The 27,534-nt window shown below is 38.6% G+C and overlaps 1 protein-coding gene across 1 annotated transcript; it reads left to right on the top strand.

The window, feature by feature from the left end:
- The first annotated feature begins 1,738 nt into the window (after positions 1-1,738).
- Positions 1,739-26,999, top strand: fyna (FYN proto-oncogene, Src family tyrosine kinase a). Its single transcript, XM_042500638.1, has 12 exons — positions 1,739-1,881; positions 12,241-12,497; positions 15,091-15,187; positions 16,525-16,623; positions 16,829-16,932; positions 18,634-18,783; positions 18,917-19,081; positions 20,783-20,962; positions 21,375-21,451; positions 22,112-22,265; positions 23,718-23,849; positions 25,468-26,999. The coding sequence occupies exons 2-12, from the start codon at positions 12,251-12,253 to the stop codon at positions 25,674-25,676; spliced, it is 1,614 nt and encodes a 537-aa protein (XP_042356572.1). The 5' UTR covers positions 1,739-1,881; positions 12,241-12,250; the 3' UTR covers positions 25,677-26,999.
- The last annotated feature ends 535 nt before the right edge of the window (positions 27,000-27,534 follow it).

Here is a 27,534-nt window from a genome sequence, read left to right as displayed (position 1 = left end):
AGAGAGATTATTTATTTATTTTGGCTTTTGTTTTTAGCGTCTTTTGGCATTAACAAAAATAGAAATTATTCTATTATCCACACACTGTTTTGAAGTTATTTATTCTGTCATTCAACCTTTATTTATACTAAAAAAGATCAATACTGGGTGGCCCTTATTTATACTGGCATTGAGTCAGTTACAGAAACAAAGAAAAGAAGAATAACAGCAAGAGATATCCAAACAAAGAAAAGGCAATACCATAATAAAAATAATAAAAGCCATTTTAAACTTTGCAATTAGGGAAAGATATTTGATCTGATCAGGTCTATTTGGATTAATTTTAATTCCAAATAAAATCAACAGCATCACCTGCTGAATTTTTAAATAATAATACTAATTATTTTATTTTATTTCATAGCATCTTATTTAGGTGATAATCTGCCCTTACTGAACCCTTCCATGCAAGTGAAACTGGAAAATATCAGTAACATTCAGCCACGGGGAGGGAATTTTTGTGCAAAATGCAACATGTACTGAAATGATTAGGACAAACAATCCTCCCCCAGATTAGAACATGTTACTTTTTGAAACTTTTCAAGGATTTACAGCATTTTTAAACCAGCTCAGGAATGTAATTATGAATCACAATGCTGACCTCTGACCTCCATACAATCCTCCATTTTCTGCAGCTGTCAACACTAATCAGGCTTCAAGAAACAGGTTTATTTGCTTGACTGAATTAAGCTACCAACAGCACGGAAACAGAAAAAAATAACACATTTTGAGGTGCTGGTCTTAGTTTGACAATATTGTTTGGCTCTTTTTGTTATGTTGTCTTTTGCAACAAGAAACTCTTGTTGCTTCTGCTCATTTTTTAAAGCACTTAAATAAGCTATATAAATAAAGTTATTATTATTATTATTATGATTATTATTATTATTATTACTATTACTTTCAATCACATATAATTTTATCAAAATTGTTTGTCACAAAAACAATTTACTCTTTTCCTGCTCAGCTCAGTAACTTGCTTAAGAACATTTTAACATTTACTAATAAATTAAAAAGGATGAAGGACTTTAAATTGGCTGTTTGTTTTAAGTCTCTTGTTTGTTTCTTATATGTGACATTTTAATTTGTTTTAACTTTTTAATATCTCTGAGGGATTATTCCTTAAATAATTGAAAATAAAGATTGAATTTAAATTAAATAAATAAAAATTCTTCTGTATGATGATCTGTGTGAACTCGTTTTTTTAAAGTCACGATTAAATACTTTAAATGAGAGTGTAAAGGGACCTTTATTGACTAAACCCAAAACAGACAATTTGCCAATCATACTCTGTTTTTAGTCCTTCCAAAATAAGAGGCGGTACCCACTTTGCATTATAGTCTGTTATTGGTTTAACTTGGTGTCAATCACAGCTCTCCGGTCTGGGCTGTACGCAATCACAGCTGCGTCAAGACGTCAAGAGATAAACCGGAAATTCAAACAGCCTTTTCATGTCAAAATAAAAGTACAATAATAAGTCACTTAGAAAACATGTATTTTGCGTGCTTAGTATAATATTGCTCAGATAGTATTAGCAGAGTTATTATGCATTCACTCTTTTGATAAAAATACCCAATATTATTGTTTCCACATTGGAAAAAAACACGAGAAAACAATTTTATGTTGACAGGATTAACCAGAAGCTGCGCGCGTTATTGCTGTGAACTTGGTGGTCGCCGTCGTCATCATCTGTACGCACGGCGGCGACAGCAGCTTCTGATCGGCAGGGACGGGTATCCCACCGCTATTCTCTCCCAATGCGAAGAAAAAACACTCACAGAGAGTAGAAAAATACCCCGCACGAAAATCTCACTGGAACCCCCGATGGATTAATCTGATTTTTCTGCGGTAAGCACGCTTTCCCCCCTTTTTCTGTGTTGAATTTCAATTGGTGCACCCGCCTCGTCCCCTATTTTGCGCTGAAATGAATTCATCTCGGCAAAGAGAGCAGAGCAGATAAATAACACATTGTGGCTCGCTGCAATCTAGCCAGTATTCCCTCCAGTCACTCTGCAGATGGGGGTGCATGCATTTGTCTTGTAAGTTTGCCCTCAGAGGGGGTAAAAACAGAGAGAGGAGGTGGCGTGGTGATTGTGGGTGATGTTTTGCAGTGATTGTGGAGAGGGGGCTCTTGTGTTGCAGCAGCAGCAGCAGCAGCAGAGATGGATGTGCTGCAGAGCCGAGCTGACCACTGAGGCCATCCACACACATGATAAACGCCACAATGGCCTGCAGACAGCCTCCTATTGATTCAACCCAAAATAATTGTCATATGATTTAAGTTAACTGCATTGCCACGCTGTTAAATATCCAATTAAAGCTGTCCTAATCGGGTTATCTGATGTGTCTGGAGGTGCAGCCATCCATCTTGTTGGCAAACACCGGGGATGATACACTGTGTGTGTGTGTGTGTGTGTGTGTGTGTGTGTGTGTGTGTGTATATATATAGCTGGGAGCTAGAGCCTCAGTTGTGCAATAAGTTAGGCAACAGTTGTGTGTTGCTTTGCAACCTTAAGCTCTCAGTATTCACCCTGTCAGTGGTCCTTGAATGACTACACAACTGGTGTGCGTGATGTGTATGAATTTTGAATGAAAGGAGTTGCATGGACCATGTAGATCCCCCCTCAGGCCCTCTCTGTCCTCACAGTTTAGCCTACTTATGAGACACACTGGCACAGAAGCTGCTACTTATGACAGAGGTGAAATATTAAGCCCCAAAATGAGTTTATTGATTGCTTTGGTTAAAGAAAAATGTATTCATTTACAGCATGTTTGACTGTTTCAGTCAGCAAATGTTACACATACTGCCAGAGTAGGACAGCAACTGAAGTCTGTTTTCATTTAGAGCTGTATCATCAACAGGAGATTAATCTGGTCTGATAATTGGTTAATGATTTAAGTCCTTTTTTGAAGAAAAATTGGTAAAAATGTGATTGTTTTAGTTTGTCAAATGGGATGTTTTGTCTTTATGTGATTGTTAACATGAAGATCTTTTGGTTTTGGATTGTTGATCAGAAAAAATCAGCTCATGTGTAGACACACAATGGCGGCTACAGGAAATTGTGTTGGGGACCTTTCACTGTTTTGCATTTTCACACACAGTTTATACTTAATTAAATATACAATACTTAGAAAAATATCACCATTCAAGACCCTTTCAGATACCGGGAGATACAGGGAAAACGGACATTTAGTATCAGTACCAAGGTATTATCATACACTGGGGTATTTAAAAATCAGGAGGTCGAGCGGGTCGTCCACTAAGCGAAAGTCTGTTGATCCCCGGCTCCTCCAGTCAACATGTCGAAGTATCCTTGGGCAAAATAGTGAACCCCAAATTGCTCCTGATGGTTGTGTTTTCGATGTGTGAGTGTGCATGAAAAAAATGGGGTAGCCGTTGGCAAGAAGGACGCTCATTTCCTATCTATTCTTTTGGATCATAAGTATTTAAACCCAGGACTTGTCCAAGTAAACTAATTGTACATTAGAGACATGGCATTGTGTGATATATATTTGTTTAGTTCAAAATATCCATCCAGGTGTCCCAGAATTCTAGCTGGCATGTTCAATTAACCTGTCTTTTGCGACCAACAGTCCAAAACCAAAAGATATGCTTTTTATTATGCTATAGAACAGAAAAAAGTAGGAATTCCTCATATTGAAGAAGCTGAAACCAGAGAATTTTTGGCATTTTTGCTTCAAAAATAACTCAAAGGTCCAGTGTCTAGGATTCAGGGGAAAATATTGGCAGAAATGAAATATATTTAGTGTGTTTTCTTCAGTGTATAATCACCTGAAAAATCCCCAGTTGTCATGTTTTGGTTTTTTTTTACCTTAAATTAAGCCGTTTATAACCACATAGAGAGCGGGTCCTCGTTCATGGAGGTTGCCGTGTTGCACAACCATGTTTCTACAGTAGCTCAGAATGGACAGACCTAACACTGGCTCTAGATCGGACCATTCGTGTTTTCCATCCACCACCATATTTAGCAGCCCCTGCACAATGAGCTGAAGAGTGTCAGCAAGATTTTTTAACATGAAACGGCTTTAGTCTGTGTATTTACCATGTTAAATCACCCGGTCTGTTTGTTTTGGAGAGAAAGAGACCTGCAGATAATTCTGCTCCAGGTAAAAACCTCCTGAATTAACTGTGTCTTAAGTTATCAGAGAAAAAAGGTGAGCACACAGTAGCGTTTGCTAAGCCTGCGGACGAGCCGAATAGTGTTGAAGAAACACTGTTTTGTAACATGAAACTGCTTTATTCGGTGTTGTGCCTGTTTGAATGTCCCAGTCCGTTTGTTTTGGAGTCGAAGAGACTCTCTGTGGATACTTCGGCTTTCTGGTAAAAACCTCCTGAACATTGAAAACTGAAGAAGTCATAACTAGGAATTCACACTTAGCACATGAGAGAAGTTTCAGCTGACTGCAAACTGCAAGCTTCACCGCTAGATGCCACTATATCCTGTTCCTCTGAATAATCCTCAAAATAGGTTGCAATTAACTTTTTGTAAATAATCTACAATTCAATGTGATAAATAATAGTTGCAGCTCCACATACACCTTCGGCTCGTGCCTCAGTACGAGTGTTATTCAGCTCTACCAGAAACCCTCCATCGCTGTATAGCGGCCACATCATTATTTCCAGCGGATTCTTACATCGACCATTGCCCTCCACTGGCACGACGTCTGGAAAGAACCATTTGAACTGACAGGAGCAGAAGAAGCAAGAATCTGCTCGTGTTTGTGGAAAAGAAAAGAGAAAAAGGTCATGTTGTATTTTAATTTGCCCTTTTCTCCCATTAAAAAAAAAAAAAAAAAATCACAAATCTCAGTGAGTGACTGGGCATTTACAGTGGGCTCAGTGATTTAACAACATGACTCAACATACTCGACTGTGAACACTGTGACATCGAAACACAGTCAAGACTTAAACCCACATACTGTATGAAGCTCAGCTGTGGGTTTCATAACCAGCTCTGTTCATTCAGCATGAGAAGAATGCTTTTAAAGCCTAAACACTGCGTTTCATTGTGCTGATAATCTTGTAGCAGAGTGAAATGTGGCCATTGTCTTGTTGTTGATACACTGAATGAACTCAGTTGTCTGACACAAGCAAATGTTGTAACTATTCAGAGAATGGCGGCCATAAGGAGGAGATTGTCGGAGTTGTACCAAGTCCAGCGAACACAGGAGTGAGTTTCACTCCAATTCAAATTAACAGAAAATGAATCTCTCTTTTTTTACGTCATTTCTTTGTTGACTGAACAGAGAGTTGCGCTGCGGAGTTGAATGAGGTCGTTGCTGGTGCGGCTTCAGTAGGAGGGGTGTGGGATGTTTGACCTTGTTTTGTGCCATGTCAATGATCTGAGTGTAAAGGGACCCCACTCTTCAAATTAGACAGAGATGTCTTGTTAAAGGCTGTGTTGAATTGCAAAATGATTGTATTCTGGAGAGATTTGTAAGTTCATCGGGGTTAAATAATGAAGGCGTTCATAGACGTAGTGACCGGTTGAGCACAGTTTGCAAGTCAAATTTCAAAATTTGGAAGGTTAAGTGGTTTATTCTCATTGGAGCTCAGGCCATTAGCCTTTTATTTTGAATATTTGTGGTCAGTGTTCAAGCAAAAATTACAAAAATGTCAGAGTTGCTGCTTCTATTCATCACATATAGCAGCTCAGGGACCCAACCACTCAAAGACTTTCCACCGTCAGTATATGGAAGACCTTGAAAACTGCTGGTAGGTTTTTTGTTAAGTCAAGGTTAGTTGGTTGCCGTGGCAAAGGTGTTGCTCCAATTTCTGAGTTGCGATTACCAATAGCTATTTTTTATACAGTTTGTTGAAATTCTTACAAATTCGTGCATGCTGTCTTTTAGGTACAGCAACTGTTCCCTGTCAACTATCCACAAACTTGAATTTGATGTACTGCGGGCATCTATGGTTAGTATATCACGGCTAACAACCAATGAGATTGATTGATTTGATTTTGATCTTTTGGGAAATCATGGGCATTTAAAAAAAAAATCTGATATTTTATAGATAATTGATTAATTCTGAAAATATGGGGCGGCAATTGAGAATTGATTTCTTCATTGATCATCAGAAGTGAAATTTATATTTTTACAGTGTTCGGAGAGACGAGGGATGAATGACGCAGGATTTCTGAAGAGCGCCTGTCACTGATATTTTCCAAACCATTCTGGCCGATGCAGATACCAGTAAATGCACATATTGTTCACCACCTAATTGCAGACAATTTAAAGTCTCTACTGTAGTGGATTTAGCATATAATTATGGTTAGTCTTATTGTGATGGCCGACGCAGACATGAAATTCAATGCTTTCCAAAATGTACACATTCATGGGCTAAATAACAAATTCATCTCAGGCTACATATAAAGCATGCCATTTTTTATGTTACATTTTTAGACAAAACTGTAAAATTCATCCTACCCCAACAGGCTTGGATGATGCTCTTTCTGAGATGATCCTGACATTTCATTTTTAAAACCTTTAACTGCCATTAACTATGACTAGGGCTGCAACTTACGATTATTTTTTATCATTGATTAATCTGTCGATTATTTTCACGATTTATCGATTAGTTGTTTGGTCTATAAAATGTAAAAATGTGACAACTGTCAATCAGTGTTTTCAAAAGCCCAAAATGACATCCTTAAATGTCTTATTTTGTCCACAACCAAAAAAATTTCATTTTACTGTAATAGGAGTAAAGAAACCAGAAAATATTCACATACAAGAAGCTGACTTTGTTGTTAAAAAATCTCAAACAATTGACTGATTACAAGTGTAATGTAAAAGATGACAACTAATCAATACTTACAGTATATTAACATGCATCACTACAAGAAACAGAAACAGAAGAAACAAACAGAACTATTAAAAAAATAAATCAGTTGATTAGTTGTTAACTAATTGATTAATCAGGTAACTAATTCAGCTTTATAATGAATAAACAGCAGTGCTCTTTATTATTATTTCAGTCTACATGTATCATTTTTGTCAGACTGCACATATGTCTGTTTCTCAGGCCTGACTGTCTGCTGTGTAATCCATCAGTCACGCTGTGTGACCCTGACATGTCTGTCCTTTTAATTTACTATATTGATCTTGCAGCTTTACTATAAATGGCCCAGTATGTCATTCAGGCTCCCAGCTCTCTGGGTTCCTATAGATGATTAACACTCGTGCCCGTACAGCGTAAAAATAAAGGCCGTCGTTTTGGCAAATTCATTTCCCGTTGAGCCCGGCAGCTGTGACTGATGTAGTAGCACTAACCCCGTCCTGTTGCTTTGTCCTCGAATCATATTGGCGTCTTCATTTCTCTTCATTCTTCACTTTCTGATGTGAGGGAATCTCGTAGCAGATTTGAGTAATTGTATTTAACAGATTTGGCCAGACATCAAAGTCAGATTTCAGACTGAATCCCGAGCCAGTCAGGACAAGGAGTTTTTAACACGATAGCTGTGTGTGAAAGTCAAGTCCTCCCCCTCCTCCACATCTCTGCCTTTTGCTATTAACCGTTACAACGCACCTAGCAGCTACGATCCTGTCCCCATTGGACCTTCCCTATCACGCCAGTGTGGTTCTCTTGGAGGCAAGCTGTTCATTTGGGTCTGAAAATAGTGTGATGAGTGTTCTCGCAGGCTGAGGTGGTCATGCGATACCCGCACTGTGCCACGGAAAGGAACAAGCCCCGCGGCTGCAATGCCATCATCTGCTTTTTTTGGGGGGGAAAGTTGTGCAGCAGGTTTGGTGTGGAGCAGTGTGTGTGTGTCACTGAAACACACCAAAAATCATTATGTTGCAGAACTTTGTCTTGACATTTTGATATGATCCATAATGTCGACCCATGCATGTAATTGACCAACAGTGAGGATGTGAAGATAGTGATGAAGGCTTGTGGAACTCTTCATTATATCATTGTGAAAATGTGATGCATCTGCCTGTTGCTGTGGAAAGATGGTGAATTTTTATGCAACTCATGCATCAACGTCAGCCACAACAGAAAGTGCACACAGATGTTATTCATATGTAAATGTTTACTAAGCAAACCAAGTGCCGAAAAACAACAACACCACAAAGGGAACATATGTATATAAACAATCCAAGATGGCCTAGTTTCTGTGCAGTGGGATGGTTGCAGGTATGTTAAAGCCTCGGTAGTCCCTGGCCTTTTTACTTCAAGAGCAGGAAGAATTTCATAATCCCCACAGGCAGCCGATGACGTGAGATCTCCCCTCATTTACTCTGATCCCTTCAGGAGTGGATTCAGTGCTATTTTCATTTCAATCACTGCAGTTTAAGAGAAAATCCACCAGACTTTATGTGTGTTGTCCCAGTCAGGTTCACTTAATATTTGCAAGCTTGTGCAGTTCTCCATCAAAGCTGCACTTTCAAACATGCATGTATCCCTGAAATGTCCCCGCATGGTGTCATGTGTGAATGGGAGCAGGGATCAATATTCTGGTAAATCTGTACCGCCAATTCAAGACCAAAGCCATTTTCTCACGCATGTCTAGAAAATCAGGTCCGGCTATTGTCCAGAATTGCCCGTTCACACATGGACCACACAACCGGAGATAGTCTGCCTCAGAAACTTCTTAAATTCTCTGGTTTAGGCGAAGGGTGGAACCTGGGTAAAGCGTGCAGAGGCAGAGACATAACTAGTTTGTAACCAAATGTATTAATAATAATAAATAATAGAGTCTCCTGCCATTTCTTTTATTTGTCAAATTATTTCTGCTTGGGCCCTTACTGACAGAAGTTCCTGAATTTCATCCTCCACTTAGATAAATTCATTGGCGTCTTTGTGCAAATGACCAAATGTTCTTCACCCTCGGATGTTTGTTTTCTTCCAGTTTTGCGCGAGCTGCATGATAGAAACTTCATAAACATGTCCACCTGCTGGTGGTGAATTCTTCGGACAATGACCGGCTCTATTCACACATGGGCTAAAACTGAACATGGCAGGATAAATTCCATTTTAAGTCCAGTCCAACTGATTCGGACATTTGTGTTCTCACATACAGCTCCTCCGGGTAATGTCTAGGCTTTTGTAACATTCTGGGACATTGTAGGGACAAGCATGTAAAGGGTTACATCTGTATGAAAGAAGCTTTCTTGTGAAGCGAGCAAGTCGATCACCAGACTCAGCTGATGAGATATTTGAATCAGTAACTTGTTGACGGCTTAACATTTAGGGCAACGCTTTCACAGGTGATTTGACAGATAACAAGCAAAATCTTCTCACCTGCATCTTCCTGAAAATAACAGATGTCTTCGCCATGCACACATACATCTTGTCTTGCCATATTCTTCTTCTTCTGTTGAGTTTTATGGCGGTTAGCATCCATGGGTGTTGCATGTCCCTTGCCCCATCTGTTGTGGCATTGCTCTGACATGTGTAAAAAGTGTTCTGAATGTAGTACATGTGTGAATAGTGAAAATCCTTAAAGATTATCCCAGTAATTTACTAAAAACTATGCGTGAAAGAGGCTAAACATTTTAATTTGTTACTAACTCTGTTATTATGGAGCATGAGGGTGATATGTCTTCTCCCTGAATGGAAACTGTTTTTTAAGGCAATACTGTACCTGCTATTTTTTTTTTATAAAGGTGTGCTGTAAATACCAGAAGATAGTTCTTATAAATATAAATGTCTGTGAAGATTATTTGTTACTTTAAGGATTACCAGAGAACCAGCAGTTCTCCCCTTCTTGTATTTCAGTTTGTGGTCTCACAGTTTTGGTCTGGGCTTAGACTGTAATGCTACTGCTGGGCTCGTTTCTTCTTTGGGGTATTTCATGGGGTTTTATTGGCAGTAATGAATCACAATGATTCTCCTTCTCTCTGCAGTGGCTCCGTTCTTCTGTTAGTTAAGCAGTATGGAGCAAATATAGAGCTGAAGGAACTGAAAAATGGTGCCCAGTACACAGGAGGTGAATTCTGTATTTGGGAAACATGTATTTTATACTTCTGTGTACCTGTGGGCTGCAGGAAACACTGGAGAGATATACTGTGTCTGCATCACTAATAGTTAGTTCTAAATGCTACAGCCACAGCATCAAGTGGACAGATGATAACAAAGCTTCATGAAGTTTTAGACATGACAAATGTGACTGCACTACCTTTTTTATTTAACATTTGTCTTAAAAATGTGCTGCTTTTCAAAAAGAGTGAAACTGTGATGTAAGATTTATGTCTTAAACTACTATCCCTAACTTTGCCTGTACCCTGCTGCAGCGTTCACAGTGTGCAGCAAGTGACACATCTGTTTGCACTTTTTTTCTGTTGTAGGCATTTGGGTTTCTGGCTAGTAAATGTAAAACAGGCCCGAAGGAATTTGGTCATATACTCTGTAGCTTTCTTTGTAACCATTAAGCTTTGGTGTCCTCTGAGACATGCCTCTGATCCAGCTCATGTGGGGACGCAAACAAGTTTCCTAAGAAAAAGTAATACTGTGTTTGCTACACTGTCACCTTTTGCTTTATAAAATGTCAGTAGATGGCAAAAAAAATGCACAAGTTTCTAGAGCTCGTAATGATATCTTGAAAGGTTTAGAAAACTAAGAAATGTTTGCAATTTAAGAAGTTTGAACCAGTAAAGGATTAGTTGGTGATCAAAATAATTGTCATAACATTCATTTTAAATCAAATGACTTAAAAAGATTCTTAGAAAGTTTTAAAAGATGTTTAATTCATTCATCTAAAAATAAGGCCTTAACCAGTATGAAAATGTCTTAAATTACTCTTTAAATAATAGAAAAAAAGTAAGAAATTGGAAGTTTGTTTTAATTGGTGTAATTTATTGTGTATGTGTCTCTGTGTATTTTATACAAAAAGTTTCTCAGACGCCATGTTCTATTCTACCCTCAAAAAGAATCACATTTTATGTTATAATAAACATTTGGGCACAGTTGTTTCTAACCTAAAAGTAGCTGATGTCAGTTCATGGTTGTTTTTTTTCTCTTCAGTTTTGGTGATTGTAAAATTAGTCATAAATTTAATTCCGAGCGGCATTAAGAAAGTCTTAAAAAATCTTAAATATAACCTGCTTTATGCTGTAGGATCCCTGTTGTCTTTAGTAAAGCATCAAACGCATCCCTACTCTGTGTGTGATGCTGCTGGTCACTTTTATGTTACATATGTGTCATTTTCACTTGTCCTGGCCTAATGTTTTGTCACACTGGCAAAAACATTTTTCATAAGGTGGCCATTCTTCCTGTTATATAAACTCCTCTTGACAGAAAAAGGCATCACCTGTGAGTCGACTAACTGTTAACGTGGATCTGAATCTTGTAGCTGAAGTCCAGAGAGCAGTGTGATAGTTTCCCCTCCTCCTCGGTCTCCTGCAGCCCTGGCGTTTGCCCCTAGCACCACCTCTCTCCATCCACAGCGACTGTAAACAAGTGTGTTTCCAATTAGCCGTCTCCAAAGTCAGCTGGCCGCTAGTGCTGATGAAAGACAACAGTGCTGTCAGCGGTCTCTTCCTTGCCGTGGCTTCATGAGCTCGCAGGGCTGAAAAGGGGGGCACAGTGAGCCGAAATGTGCATTAGTTTAACTGGGTCTTTTAAAGACGGTGAGGCTCTTTTTAATTGGCAAAGCAGATTGCCTCACTCATTACAGAAACTGGTTTAGCTTCGCTTTAGTGAGGCCAGTCCCCCTCATGAGACCCAGAGCGGAGCCAGGCAGCGGTTTGCTGTTCAGGGCCTCTGCAGTTTAACTGAATCTATAGATGGGCGTGTTGCTCCTTGTCAAGAAAACAAAAATAAAGTGCATGCCAGCTTGTAAATGCAATTGCTGCGTGTGAATTCTTCTTGCAAGTGTTGTCGTGCATAAGATGGAAAAGTAAACCATAATAAGTGCTGCTGTTAGATTCTTTCACAGTGTAAATAAAACTGGATATTCTCAGAGTTTCTTTATCTGTACACATATTTACAACGGCGATCACGTTATTCATTCTCTGCAGCTCTGTCACATTATGTTCAACAGTATAATTAGTAATGGAGTTTAAAGTATCGTGTGTAATTTCAGCCTAATTGAAAGATTTTTCACAAGGCTCTCTGTAACTCTCAGAGGAAGCTCTGAAATAATGGAATATTGAATCATAATTTCCCCGTTGGAGACGGCTTGTGAGCTATTATTTCTCCTCCGTGCTAATTTTGTCTCTGTCTCTCTCCACCCACAGAAAGTAGAGAATGGGCTGTGTCCAATGTAAGGATAAAGAAGCAGCAAAACTCACTGATGACCGGGAGACCAGCCTCTCACACAACTCGGGGTACCGCTATGGGTCCGACCCCACGCCGCAGCACTACCCCAGCTTCGGGGTCACCACCATCCCCAACTACAACAACTTCCACAGTGGCGCCTCACAGGGAGTGACCGTGTTTGGAGGAGTCCACACGTCCTCGCAGTCTGGGACACTCCGGTCTCGAGGTGGAACAGGTGAGGCTGAAGGAGTCCTTTAAAATTTATAGAGCGTGTAAAATAGTTCAAATGACAGGCAGCTGTTAACATTTGGCGGGTTTGGGTTTTTAAAGGGTAAGGATGCTTTAAAAATGATATTTTGTGATACTTTTTTCCATGCTGAACTATACTTATTTAGAATTGGAAAGCCCCCTGTCAATGTGTTGAGACCGCCATGTAGCAAAGAATTTCTCTGCTTAAAATAATACAATATTATTTTTTTTTGGTGAAATCCCTTTAGACAGAGCCAGTCAGTTTCCCTCATTTTCCAGTCTTTCTGCTTAGCTAAACTAACCTGCTACTGGCTGTAGCTTCATATGAGTTGTTAAGAACTCAATTATGTTTCAATGTTTCAAGCAAAAAGTAATGTAATGATAGATTTCTTCTCTCAATGCACTCATAAATCATTAGCAAAAGAAATAATATTTTTGACTGGCATAACTTTTTCCATCCATTCCAAGGAAGTTGAGTCTTAATGTACATATCACCTATTATTATAAATGACAATAAAAGGTGTTAATTAATTTTTTCAATTAAAACTGTGATATTATTTATTTTTTCATAAATCATTAAGTCATATCAGTGAATAAAGGAATTCTTTAAAACACATTACATTTATTATTTTGTATCATTTTTGTCATTGTGACTCAAAATATCTTAAAATGTCGAATTATTCCCCGAGAACAGTGTGTGGAAAACCTTTAGAAATTAATATTTTGTGAACATCATCAATAAGATGCATCAAAAGTTTATTGTATCATTAGAAAATCAAATCAGAATAGTTTTTCCCTGTTTAAAGTGTATATCTCCTATTCATTCTCCGGTGACGCTCAGATCCACCATCCGTTCCAATGGACGGATATTTTTGGAAAGATCCTGAGTAAAGGCTGTAAATCTTTCATTTGATTTTTTTTTTTACATGTATGAATAATATAACATCTCATGTTTACTTTAAAAGCTGTTTAAACACATATTATGTGTTTTAAATATATGATTAACAGCCTAAACTAATAGACTTGTGCTTCCTACTTTCCTCACAGTTGGTCATGCTTGTTAAAAAAGGGGTGTGGCTCTACTGCAGTCTACTTTAGATGATGTAGAACACTGTGATTGGCTTTTAGACATCTTATCAAGTAAGTCTGTGCTTTTAGGTTGCGTCACTTAACAGTAATCATAGATCTAGACTTGCTAGAAAAGTCATGGATGGGGGGTCTGAACGGGTTAAACCTGTCCTGAGATTTTGCAACTAAGAGAATAAGCGCATTTTCCAAACTGTTCCTTTAAGACCGGTTGACATTGTAATTCTGAAATATGTCACTGTCATTAAATGGGGGTCAACTTTCACACAGAGCAATTAAAAGGGAAATAAAACATCAGTTGAAGTTGTAAAGCTGTAAACTTCTCTGCAGACCACTCACTGTCTGGCTTTTGTCCAGTGTTCAATAAAAAGGCTGAATAATAAACTGACCAGCAGACATCATTTGTCCAGTAGCAAATTCACTTCAGACATATTATGATCTCAGATTAATTAAAACCCTCTCATGCATGAATTATGACAACCTCAGTCAGGATTTTTACTTGGTGTCTTTATTCCTCTTCATGCATTACAGAAAAAACAGTTGAACCTTGTTTATTTAAACACGTGCACGTCCACATTTTGCACTGTGGTGCTGTGATGAATTCATCTTTCTGCAGAAGACGAATGTCCACTGGCTGAAAGTTAATGGAAAACAGAGTGACCTAAATTATCGCCAGTGCTCTTTGATGCACATTTCATAACCAGAAAGATCAGACATTGTGCTGAACATTGGAGAAAGTGGCTTTCAAGTCTCTCACATAAAATTTAAAGATACATATGATGTGGGATGCATAACATAGCAGCATCTCTTGCTTTGATGTAAACTACTTAGCTTGGTTTTTTTTTTTCTTTCCTAGCACAGATAAACACTCTGCATCTGTGCAGTCAGCATCACCAGCTTGTATGAATAAGAAATTACTCCAGGAGGGAAACACTGAACAACATTCACATTTGAGATGATAAAGAGAAGAAAAAAAAACTCAAAACAACAGTCGACTAAGACAGAGTTGAGCAGAAACATCATCTGACCCCCCCTGTGAAGACATCAGCATGTAAAATCAAATAAATAACATAAGAAAAATGTAACACAATTATTTACAATGTCATAGACATAAGTAATGAAATATTATATGTTACCATAAATTATAAATCAGAAATCTTGTTTTGTCATGTTCTGTAGGATGTTAAGTGAATTGGGTTAAAAATAAGACCTGAAATGGTGTGTCTAAATTGTATCTTTTATATAATGTACATTTATGTAAAAATTAAACAAAATGTAAGAATTTGGAGTTTAAAAAAAAAAAGCAACAGATGGGATGCAAGAAATAAACGAAGAGGGTAGTGATTTGTATTGTCATTACATAACAAGCAGCCCATGTGTGAGACAGATGACAAACCCAACAAAACAGCCACAGAGAAAATCCCAAAATAATGCTTCATCTATACAGCTTTCTAAGCTCTAACCACCACATGTCACTTTTTGTCTCCCTGCAGGGGTGACTCTGTTTGTGGCTCTTTATGACTACGAGGCCAGGACTGAGGATGACCTCAGCTTCAGAAAGGGGGAGAGGTTCCAGATCCTCAACAGCACGTAAGTGTGGAAACATCTGCATGACAGCATTAAGGGTGGCGGTCGCTTTTTCCCTACTTTCTGTTTTCTGTCCGTTGTGAATGTCTGAATGCTGCATTTGGACTGAACTGTTGTTTCACAGGCACAGACAGAGGAAACAGGGTCTCTGTTATAGACCTGACCTGGTTCATGGGGGTTATGTTGCATGTAAAGCGTGACAGATTTGTTATGTTTAATGAAAGCATTCTTGCATAGTAGAAACAGGGTTCAAAACCATGCACATATGCACGGCAGTGCATGTAAAAGTTGAGCTGTGCATGTGGTTCTTAGCTTTACATGCAGTGATGCACATAATTTGGTGCAAAACACATGTACAGAGTTGCCAACTCTCACGCATTGACCAGGAAACTCAGACTTAAAACATGTTCATTTTCCTACACAATGAAAAACAAATTTTTAACTGATAACACGGCATGACAAGAGGACTCAGAAGCTTTGTTTACGCTCATGCTGAAAGTACCCGAAAAGACACGACAGAGCACCACAGCACCACAGCAGCACTGTGTGAAGCTGGTCAAGCCAGCTACTATTTGGCTTTTGATGTGTGTCTATTCATGCTGTTAGGGTACCAGTAAAAAAAAATCATGCAGAAAGACTTGCACTACAGCAATAATGGATTACAAATCCTGTATTAAATAAGGCTTGCTGAATATGCAGCATCACCAAAGAAGTCCTAGTATCATTGTTGCCATATTAGGATTTCCTAAAAGCTGCTCAAAATGTTCCTTTGACCATGAATTTAAAAGTGGTTTCATTGTACATCACCAGGGTACAATGAATTTCTCACCCGAGAAAAAGAGTGAATGTTTGCAGTTGCCAGCAAACACTATTGTGGCATATTTGTGGAAACAGCTCTTAAGCTTCAGGACTCTCAGTGGGCTTTGCCCATGGCAGCAATTGACTGACATCTGAGGGCCAGCGTTGTCAATGCCGATTTCATGTTTCCCCATACAAAAATTTGAACCAAAACATAACCCTTTCTTAACCCTGACCAAGCCCAAAAATGCTCTTCCTGCCTTTATAATAATATGAAAAAATGAATATTTTGACTAACACAAGAGCTGACTAAATATGATTTCAATTGGACTTTAAAGAGATGAATCACCGAAGCTTCAGGGGCCCACGCACCAGAAAAACAACTTGTTTTGTTTTCATGTGCTCTCTACACCGCTCTCAGAGACAAGCCAATAAATCTGATCCACTACACGGTGTTTATTTGTGCCTGTCTGCATATTGTGCAAATGGTTGATCTGTTTATTCCAACCTGCCTCCATCTCTCTGTATCCTCCTCTCCTCAGTGAGGGCGACTGGTGGGAGGCTCGCTCTCTCACTACAGGTGGAACTGGTTACATTCCCAGCAATTATGTTGCTCCAGTGGACTCAATCCAAGCTGAGGAGTGAGTAAAACTTTTTTTATTTATGTGAGCACACATGGCAGCTTCATCACCCGAGTGGATATCATAAATAATTGAGAGCTCATCTCACAGTCTTTTATTAACTGACGTAGTGGCACGTACAGTAAGATTAATAGACAGAATATTTAAGACCAAGCCAAATATTACAGCACATAGTTTGATTCCGTCTGTTTTTTTCTCCCTGCAGCTGGTATTTTGGTAAATTAGGTCGAAAGGACGCAGAGAGGCAACTGCTGTCCAACGGCAACGCCAGAGGCACTTTCCTCATCCGTGAGAGTGAAACAACCAAAGGTACTCTGTCCGAGCGGCATCCAACGTGCTGACATGTTGAATGCTTTTAAAGTTAGAAAATAGATATAAGTGTTTGTGAATAAATAATTATTTAGGAACGCATTACTTAACTGTGCAATGTGGCAGAAGAAGCTGTATTTTATAAATAAATTTAGAAGAAAATCAGACCAAATATTGCAGCTTAAAGGGAACCCATAATGTTTTTCCTGATTTTCTGTTATATATATATATATAATGGTACAATATCTGATGTTCTTATTAAACTCTTTTTTTTCTACTATAGAAACAAGAAATCCCTCAGCGTGTGATGGATTTCTTTATATGCTCTTCTGCTTCAGGCATGTTACTACAAGTGTTTGCATAATGTAGCCTACACTGCCACTTGAAGCAGCATGCTAATGTCAACAAAACATGTAATCTTCCCAATTTCAGAGAATAATCCTGGTGGAGCATGTCTAATTGTGTTAAGGTTTATTTAGTGACTTTTCACCAGAGAAAGTGCCATTATACACCTTCAATCCACAGCTGCAAGTACACGGCTACATGTAGCTACTTGACTACATCAGAGGAACGTGTCATTTTGGTTGTCAGTGTTATACATTGTCCCCCAATTTCGGACATGTCGGGTCATATTTAAAAGCTTATATTGGTGATTTTTACGGGGAGAAAGTGCTGCTTTACACAATCACCCCCAAGCTACAAGTACAGTGCTACATTTAGCTACATGCTAACATAATGGAAACATGTAATCTTGGTTGCTGATGTTGTTAATTTCTCCCTGATTTCAGATCACATTCCTGCTTAACATGTTGGGTTGTAAAGATTTTGGTTTCAAAGCTTTTATTAGGGATTTTTAGGGTAGAAAGCACGGCTATAGACAGTCATTCCCTGGCTAAAAGTACACTGCTACATGTAGCTTCATGCTAACTTCAGTGAAATATGTAATTGTGGTTGCTGTTGTTTTTAATTTCTCCCCAATTTCTCATGATATATACCTGCTGGAACATGTCTAGTTGTATTTAGAAGCTTATATTGGTGATTTTTCACTGTCGAAAGGGCAGCTGTTCTCTGTTACAGTCATTCCCAAGCTGCAATTACAGTGCAAAGGTGGAAGACCAGGAAACACTGACCATTCAGAGCAGGCTTTTTTTGGGAGGGCAGTTAAAGAGGCCAGCGCTAAAACAGAGCGTATCAGACAAAGGCTGAATACAGATGTTCCAGCACAGAAAGTTTGAGGAAAATGCAGCTCAAACAATAAAATATTCATGTTCTAGAAACCCTAAAATAAAAGTATGAACTTGAGCATAAGTAGCTCACCTTTTTCTCAGTAACTCACCTGGTAGAACAGGCGCCCCATGCACAAAAGGTTATGTCCTTGAAGAAGTCACTGGTTTGATTTCACCCACGGCCCTTTGCTCTATGCCATCCCCTCTTTCTCTCTCCCCCTTTCCTGCTGATATATCTGTCCTATCAAATAAAGGGAAAATCCCCCCAAAAATAATCTTAAAATAATAATAGGTCCCCTTTAAAATTCCATTTAATACCATGTCATTAACCATGCAGATGTCCCATATTCATTGCCCTAAATATTTGGCACAGTGTGCTTTATATACACTCATTAAATCCTACCAGAGATTTTTGTTCTTTATTGTACATGAATCTGACTGTTTCATCTTTATGGTTGTGTTTTCTCTGCTCCAGGGGCCTACTCTCTCTCCATCCAGGACTGGGATGATGTCAAGGGAGATCACGTCAAACATTATAAGATCCGCAAGCTGGACAGTGGAGGCTACTACATCACCACCAGGGCCCAGTTTGAGACACTCCAGCAGCTCGTGCAGCACTACTCTGGTGAGACTCTGCCGCAGTTATGGAGGATGTCATAATAAATCTGCGTCTGCTTTCCCTCCTTCAAAATTACAATGTCATATGGTTTTACACTACTTTAACATCATTTGAAATTCAAACTGTATGCTTGATCCAGCCAGGGCTGCAGGGCTGTGCTGCAGACTGATTGTACCGTGCCACAAAGGCATGCCTCGTCTGACTGACCTGTCCGTCAAAACCAAAGACGTGTGGGAGATCCCGAGGGAGTCGCTGCAGCTCATCAAACGTCTCGGCAACGGCCAGTTTGGAGAGGTCTGGATGGGTGCGTATCTTTTTGGCGTCCTCTTTTGGCCCGTATGAAAATTTGGACAGCTGTGAGAAGTGTTGCGAAAACATACTGCATGTGTTGGATCATTTAGAACTAACACCCAGATAATGTTACCCACAGGGAGGAGTGTTTGCTCTCAGTGATTTCATTTAGGAATTTTGCTCCCAAACTCATTTCATTTGGACAGGGATAAGATTTTTTTTACTGTCCATGATTTCTGCTTGGATTCAGGTCTGTTCGGGCCTATGGCGTGTATGAACTCTGTTTATTATTATATGTTATGTTTAATTAGCTTTCTTTGAAATGGACTGTAAAAACTTAGTTCAGAAATGTGCTGTGTTGGTTTAGATGGGTTCCCCACATAATCTAGTAAAATGCTCTGAGTGTGTCAGAACATGTTAGTACCACAGACATAGAGTAAAGGGAAATTTTACAGAAATCTTTTGTGGATAATCCTCTATGTATTGTGACATGTTGGCAAATTTATTTTCTGTGGCTGTTGACATAACGTAGCTCTAATATGAGTCGAAGTGTGACGTTCTGTTTGCCATTTCTTCAGTTTCTCCCCACGTTTCATCTCTCCCTTAATGTATGCCAGCTACTTGAAGTTATGCTTAAATAGAATTTGAATTTGATATGTTTAAAAACTGCAGGCAAGTTTAGAAAGAAAGATTTTTTATCATGGGTCCTTGAAAAGTCAAGGAAAAGTTTTGAAATTTTGTCTTTGAAAATGTTTGGGAACCTATAATAATGAATGAATTAATGAATAAATACATCAACCTTTGATCATCTCATATCAGTTTTGGGTTTAAAATAACAACTTCTCTTTTGATCACACTAATTTCTGCTTTAACCTCCACCCACATCTGGTTTAAACTGTTCAGAGCACAAATTAAATTAAAAAAAAGATAATTAAGTTGGTTGAACAGGTTCAGATACAGAAAATGGTTTACTTACTCATCTTTAGTCATTACCTTGTTGCACTACTTTATGCCTCTCTAAGTTTTGAACTTGAGCAACCTCCAGCCGCTACCTGTCGCCAGTTATCTGCTCTACTCTTTATTTAAACCAACTCAGGCGATAAAAAACTCAAGGTACAGATAGCCTCCTTGGTTTCAGTCACACATCACTTTCATGCACTTTTATGTCCTTCCATACTTCTTGCATTTCATTTTATCAAGCTTTTCAGTTGGTTAATATCACCCACTGAAAATCCAATCCTCTAACCTCCAGAGAATTATACTTGAAGATTAACTCTTTAAAACCTGCATCGACATCAGCCTTTCACAAGCATTTAAACCTCTAAAAACTGAGAAAAATGGTTGGATTTATTTGAAAAACACAGAAAAAAACACAATGAATATCTTGACAAGAAATGTCCTGCAAAATACAACAAAAATCAGTAAAAGGTGACCAGGAAATAATCCAAAAGTTACCTGGGGGGATTAGTAGATATGAACAAAAAACAGAGGGAAAATGTTATTTTCTTTCTTGTTTGTTTTGTTTTCATTTGTTGTTTTTTGCTTATTTTTTAGGTAAATTTCTGGCTACTTTATACTAACTTCTTGCTCATTTTTGTGTCATGTCTTTATAAGTTGCTGGTTGCCATCTTTCCATATTTTTGAAAGAATTCAATCCAATTTGCTCAGGTATCAAAAGGTTAACAACTTCTTTTTCTTTTTAATTTCTTGTCAGGCACGTGGAACGGCACCACTAAGGTGGCGGTGAAGACTCTGAAGCCCGGCACCATGTCGCCCGAGTCCTTCCTGGAGGAGGCTCAGATCATGAAGAAGCTCCGACACGACAAGCTGGTGCAGCTGTACGCTGTGGTGTCCGAGGAACCCATCTATATCGTCACTGAGTACATGTGCAAAGGTATATGCTATTTTAAATGACACTTAAAAAGACACTATAAATATTACATACATGCATCTGTGCACAAACCTACACAGTGTGTACATAATTTATGCATCTGCATGGACAGCACAGTATGTGTCTTCCTTCACAGCATGCCTACATTACTGTACTGTAACAAATGCAGTTTATTACAATGATTCAAACATAAATTGTGGTTTTGCAGGAGATCGCACAAAGATCTTCAGTTTCCACAGCAATAACCAACAAATAAAAGTTTGAGCCAAGTGTAACGTTTGGCAGGAATCCCAGAATTGATGTCACATTAAGCTGCAATGTTTTGCTTCAGTTTTTATCAAAATCTGAGATGCCAACTGAAAACAATACAATACAACAGATTGTAACTTGTTTTTTATCTGTGCTTGTTTCACAGGGAGTTTGCTCGACTTCCTTAAAGACGGAGAAGGACGAGGCCTCAAACTGCCAAATCTAGTTGACATGGCAGCTCAGGTACGCTGCTGCTGAAAATGATCTGAGTTCTTGATGCTGCAGATTTGTTAAAGAGCACACTGAAATAGATTTTGTTTTTCTAAGAGCTTTCTTTATTTACTTTAATCATTTACTGCTGTTACCAGTTTATTTATTTAAGCTCAGTGTTGCACATTTATAGCCATTTCCATCTTGATGTCATACCAGTGTTTATAGTTTCATCAGGCAGCCTCTCATTTTAGTGAGCCAAAATTGCAGCTATCAAAAGTTTGAACTTAGCACATTATAACTTAGAAGTTTGTGATAACTTTATATCAAGACCAAATAAACAATAAATTATTTAAAGTTAGTGATTTAGAATCATGGTTGAAGCACTCTGTTGCTGAAATTATTTTATTTTGAAACTCATTCATCACTTCCTGTGACACTGTTGAGTTTATTTTTGCAAATATCCATGTGTTTTCTGTTAAAGGGACAGTCCACCCCAAAATCAAAAATGCTTATTTTTTCTCTTAATTGTAGTGCTATTTATCAGTTTAGATTGTTTATCTTTATATTGCAGCCCCACTTTTTTAAGGTTTATAAAATGGGTCTAAAACAATGTACACATCTTTCTTTGCACAGATTTGAAAATGTTCAGCAATATGATATTAACTGCAAAAAAATACATCAATTCTCCAGGTGGCAGCAGGCATGGCATATATTGAGAGGATGAACTACATCCACAGAGACCTGCGTTCTGCTAACATCCTGGTCGGAGAAAGTCTGGTGTGTAAGATTGCTGACTTTGGTCTGGCCAGGCTCATCGAGGACAATGAATACACAGCAAGACAAGGTACTGAATATACAGTAATAATATTAATACCAATACTACTGCTTCTGCTACTACTACTACTACTATAACTACTAATATTAATAATAATAGATATAAATAAATAAGTAAATAAAATAGTGATAAATAAATAGTGAAACCAACATTTTAAATTAAAATACACACCAAAGGCACCTAGAGTAGCTTGGGATATGAAAGGTAATTCAGCTCACTTTTAATGGTGCCAAAATGTAAACAAATGAAGTCATGTACACAATGCCTGTGTACATAACTGATGTTTTATGGACATTCAGCTTGTTGCTGTTTAACAGCATTCTAGTCAAGTGTCCGGTCAATTATTTTTAACAATGTTACCTCTTCTACTTATATATTAGCAAGCTAACAGCTAATGTTAGTTTTCCCAGTTTAGCGCGTGGTGTAACATTAAATATTTAGTAACGACAAATACCAACTTAAGTACTAGTTTTGTAACATTTTACATCAGTGTTTTAAATCTGGTATGTGTAAATTTTCACTTACAATATGTTATAAGTAGATTAAAGTTGAACTAACAAACAGCTGCAGCAACCAGCAGCCACCATTATTCAAAGAAAACGTATTTAATGTATTGGTCGCAGTCTGGAAGTGTATCTTTTTTTGCATGATTTGTTTGAATAGAGATTAATTTGTGACTTGTGTATCTGTTCTGTAGTAATATCTTAGTCCTCGACTGCAGCATTTTCTGAAAACCTCACTGTCAGAGGAAAAAGTTTGCGGGCTGGCAGATGATTTATTCCATTTAGTGAAGACACATTTTACACACAGACACATGCACACATGCTGCTTTTCAGAAATAGTGCAGAGAACGAGCAGGAATTTGTGTTGGTGACACCAGTGGAAAACAGAAGCACATGTGGGCGCAGAATGGCACAAAGACAACAGAACATCACACTCATACAAGGGCACAGTGCAGGATTTAAGACAGTACATTGTACACACGAATCCATCTGTCACCCAGTATCTGGTTGGAAAGACAGGGAATAAGTGCCCTGAATCACTCAAACGCTGCTCTCCGCTGATTGTTTTGGCAGACGTGAACTACAGCAGGAGGACTTCCAGACTCCGTTAGTCACTCTGTCAACATGTTCAACATTTGTTAGCGATTTAAATGTTTACTTGTTCAACTCGGGCCAAGTGCAAACTGAGACGGGGCGAGATAATGGAATTGTTCCGTTTTTTCCCTGGTGGGATGTTATCACGTCCTCATGTCTCTCTGCACTAATGAAATCACAGATGAAGGCATATTTTCACACAGAGGAGAGACTGACCTACTTACTCCTGAGGTTTTGGTAAAGGTTGTTGCTCAATTTCTGTCTTTATTGCTGCTGGAATTGCAACAGTGAAATAAAAAAATTGTTCCAGCAATTTGAAAAAAGTTTTGAGAATAAAAAAATCACAAATATGAATTTCTTTTAGGTGCAAAGTTTCCAATAAAGTGGACCGCTCCTGAGGCCGCTCTCTACGGGAAATTCACCATCAAGTCAGATGTGTGGTCGTTTGGCATCCTGCTGACGGAGCTGGTGACAAAGGGCAGAGTGCCGTATCCAGGTGAGCGTGCAGCTCTGTGGTTTGTAATGACTTCCCAGCTCCAAATGATTGCTTGTATTTGATTAATTCAGAGTGTGTGAGAGCATCTGAGTGTGCTGACACACCAGCTGTGATTCTGCATGCTAAAAAAAGAGCAGCATGTTGCATAATGTACATCACATTGTGCATCATGCAGAGCATAATTCCCAGAAGACTGTGTGGACATTTGAAACTCTGTTCTTGTTTATCTCTATATGCATTTTGACATTATATTTTAAGCATTTAAAAGAATTGCAGAATAACAGATAAATAGAAAACGCTCAATTTCTTAAACTAATTAATTTATTATAAACCTAATAACTGGTGTGTATGAGTAGTTCCTCATATACTTCAACTGTTTTAAGTGTGCACACACACACAGCTTGTTCAGTTTCTCTGGATGATTAAACCTCAAGTTAGGTGGAAGTCATTGGGAGAAACATTATGCGCACATCAAATTATGTGTATTTTCCATGTTTTCATACACACAATAATACAGAGTAGAACATGTAGTGAAATGCTTTTGTGCATAGCTCCAGAAAGCAATTAGCAAATAGGAAAAAAAGAATAAAACAGACTACTGTAGAATAAAAAAAATTACAAAAGAGATAATAAAACAATTCAGCAGAGTGGTTACATTAACATGGACAAATTATTTCAGTTATTGCTCTGAAAAAAGGCCATATTCCTTGTTTGATACAAGGCAGAGTTGTCAGCTTGTTTCAATTAATTTCCATCAGTCAATTCAAACTCAGATGAGTGGGTGGATTTTAAGGTCTGAACCGCAGCAACATTATTCCCATTAAGCCATTTGAGCCACTTATGCCATTTTGTGTTTAATAACAAAATACATTTTTTTCCACCAGTAGCAGACTTGTTGGACAGTGTGAATGCAGCTTTCCTCCTTCATTCCTCTAACCACCTTCTTTAAAAGGGTTGTGGTTTTTGTGCATATCCAAAAACCTGTTGATATCTAGTCTTTAGGAATGATTAAATAAGGTGTGTTCCTCTTTATGACCAAACTATGGGGTTTTCTTCTGGGCATGCATCTCTACTCCATAGCTTTGCAAACTGTTGGCAAGTTGGGTTTTGGACGAATTGGACAAGTCAACCATAAACAGGAGGCCATGTGTCGCAAACTGATGTTAAAAACCCCAACTGAGAGACATATTCCGAAAGCATTTAACAGTTGTTGATATCTGAATGAGGTAACACAGCGGTGTTTGAGTCTATGGCCCACCGATGAGTGTATCAGTATTACAAATAGGGGGTTTATGGCAAAAATTGCAAGCAGCACAAAGTATGTGAAGAGTTTTCCATCACCCAGAAAAAGTTGGTCAGCCAGAGAAGTTAAAGTATTAGACTCACCCGTCGACTCTACATTCTGCTTTCTCTTTAAATTTGAGCTTGAATTTTTTTATTACGTTCAGTTACTCTTTCTGCTGTTGTCCATCCTGCCATCGCTTCTGTGGATGCAGGAAACTCATACCTCAGCCTCACGCAGGAGGCAGTTAAACTGAGACAATGATATGAGGTTTTTATTGGAGCTCTTAAGTTTTCTGCCACATTTTCTCTCATTTCTCTGCGATCCTCTCTCCAGGCATGAATAACCGCGAGGTGCTGGAGCAGGTGGAGCGGGGCTACCGGATGCCGTGCCCGCAGGACTGCCCCTCGTCCCTGCACGAGCTGATGGTGCAGTGTTGGAAGAAAGACCCGGAGGAGAGGCCCACCTTCGAGTACCTGCAGGCCTTTTTGGAGGACTATTTCACTGCCACTGAGCCTCAGTACCAGCCGGGCGATAATCTCTGAACGCCACTGCTGCCCTCATCTCATGTCATTTCACAGGCTTTTCCACCAGAGGGAGCCAGACTCCACCTGGTCTCTCTCATCATGTGGCTGTTAACAATTCAGAGCTCATTGACTTCTAGACTTCCAAGCTTCATACAAACAGCTGCTGCTCCGACAGCAAACTGACCATCAAATCAGAGGATGTTTTGGAGGTGGGATGACTGAGGAGTTAAAACTGACTGCCATGGATGAACGAGTGTAACTTGTATGTAGTGTAAATATAAATTGCTTGTTTACTTATCTCTTTTTTGTTTTATTTTATATTACTTTTGATATTTTGGAAATGTGTGGATTTTTTTTCTTAATCCAAAGTTACTTCAGATTTACGGCTCGTAGAAAACCGTGTGAGGCTCACAGTTGGTAACAAATCGTGACATAATAATTGTAGAAATGGTAATAGTTAGACATCGTGGACACTGAAGCGTCTCTGAGGTTTTTCTGGGAGTCCACTGACCTTTTTTTACGAGGTGAATATAACAATACTGCTCTCCTCTTCTCAAGGAACTTAGATGTACTATAACACCTGTTCTTGCCTTTTCATGTTTAGTAATATTCTTATAATGTAAGGGAATGCCTTCATGCTTTCTACACACTAACTTAGTGCATCATGGACTCTTCCACCCAAACTTGTACGGCATCTGCACTAATATTAAGTGCATTCATCGCATTTCAGCTTCAGCCAATGATTTCTAGATCGGCTTAAAGTAACTTTTAGTTCAGCTTCTTGTAGTTGAAAAGGAGGACGACTTCCTCTCCAACTGCAGCCATTGTTCAGCTGACTGCTTATTATACTGGCAATATTTTTAAAAAAATGTATGTTGCATTATTGTATGGCAGCCGGCTGTGTAAGAAGTCTTGTCTTTTCGCTTCAGCAGCCAAACAAACAAACAAACTGCCACTTAACATTGACGGGAATGAAAGAAGCAACCTGTGTTCGTCCCTCCATGAAGTGTATCTGGGAATAACATGTGAGACCAAACATGTTTACTTCACTGCATTATTTTGCTTAACATTTCGGCCAGTCTTATGTATCGTTAAGATAACATAATTATGTGATTTTTCTGAAGTGAATCTGCAGTTTCTGGATGACATTTTATCATCCTCAAGTATCAAACTGCTCTCTGTGTGCATTCCAGGACAATACACCATGTCTTTGTGTATTTAAGTTTTTGCATCACTTTGTTTGCCCTAATTTCGTAAATATACAGAAAATGTTTTTGGTCTCTGCATTATTTATTGTCCCTGTCTGTTACTTGTACACGTCGGATTTTGAAAATAAAAAATCTTGCCATCATGGTCCTGTGGGCTCGCCACTTTGACACATAATTTCAGAATTTAGGGGGGACGCAGGGGGCATGCCCTGATCAGTATTTAAATAATTTGCATTTGTCCCCAAATGAAAAACATAAAAGTAGAAGAGGACTTTTCTTTTGAGAAATTAAATTTAATTTCCACCATAAAAGAAAGGTAGAAATCTGTGCATAAAAATTCTCCAGAATGCAGAAAAATGAATTCCCTGTCAGTAACTGGTTTTGATGTTTCCCCAACTGCTGGTTTTCTCCCGAGAACCCGCAGCAAGACTGTGAAAACTGACAGCAGAAATCCATCACTGCTTTCCGAGTATGTGCTGCTGAAATGTCTGTGATGATTGAGATTGATTGAGGCTTTGTGGTTTTCCCTCAGGCTGAACTTTACACAAGGACAACATGACTGAACTCAATATATATGCATGCTGAGTATATGCAAATCACTTAGTAGGTGTCCACCTTGCAATAGGAGAACATTCAACAGGATAGAGTTTTAGTAGAGTAGATCTGTA

Source organism: Plectropomus leopardus, chromosome 14 (genome assembly GCF_008729295.1).
Source record: "Plectropomus leopardus isolate mb chromosome 14, YSFRI_Pleo_2.0, whole genome shotgun sequence".
NCBI lineage: Eukaryota > Metazoa > Chordata > Actinopteri > Perciformes > Serranidae > Plectropomus > Plectropomus leopardus.
The sequence above is the reverse complement of the archived record's forward strand: the minus strand, read 5'-3'. Positions and strand labels throughout refer to the sequence as shown.

What these genes read in the sequence shown, in the direction of transcription:
- fyna (XM_042500638.1), top strand. Translation starts at nt 12,251, where the DNA reads ATGGGCTGTGTCCAATGTAAGGATAAAGAAGCAGCAAAACTCACTGAT. An exon ending in TGAATACACAGCAAGACAAG is followed by an intron (nt 22,266 to 23,717) that starts GTACTGAATATA and finishes AATTTCTTTTAG; the next exon opens with GTGCAAAGTTTCCAATAAAG. An exon ending in GGGCAGAGTGCCGTATCCAG is followed by an intron (nt 23,850 to 25,467) that starts GTGAGCGTGCAG and finishes TCCTCTCTCCAG; the next exon opens with GCATGAATAACCGCGAGGTG.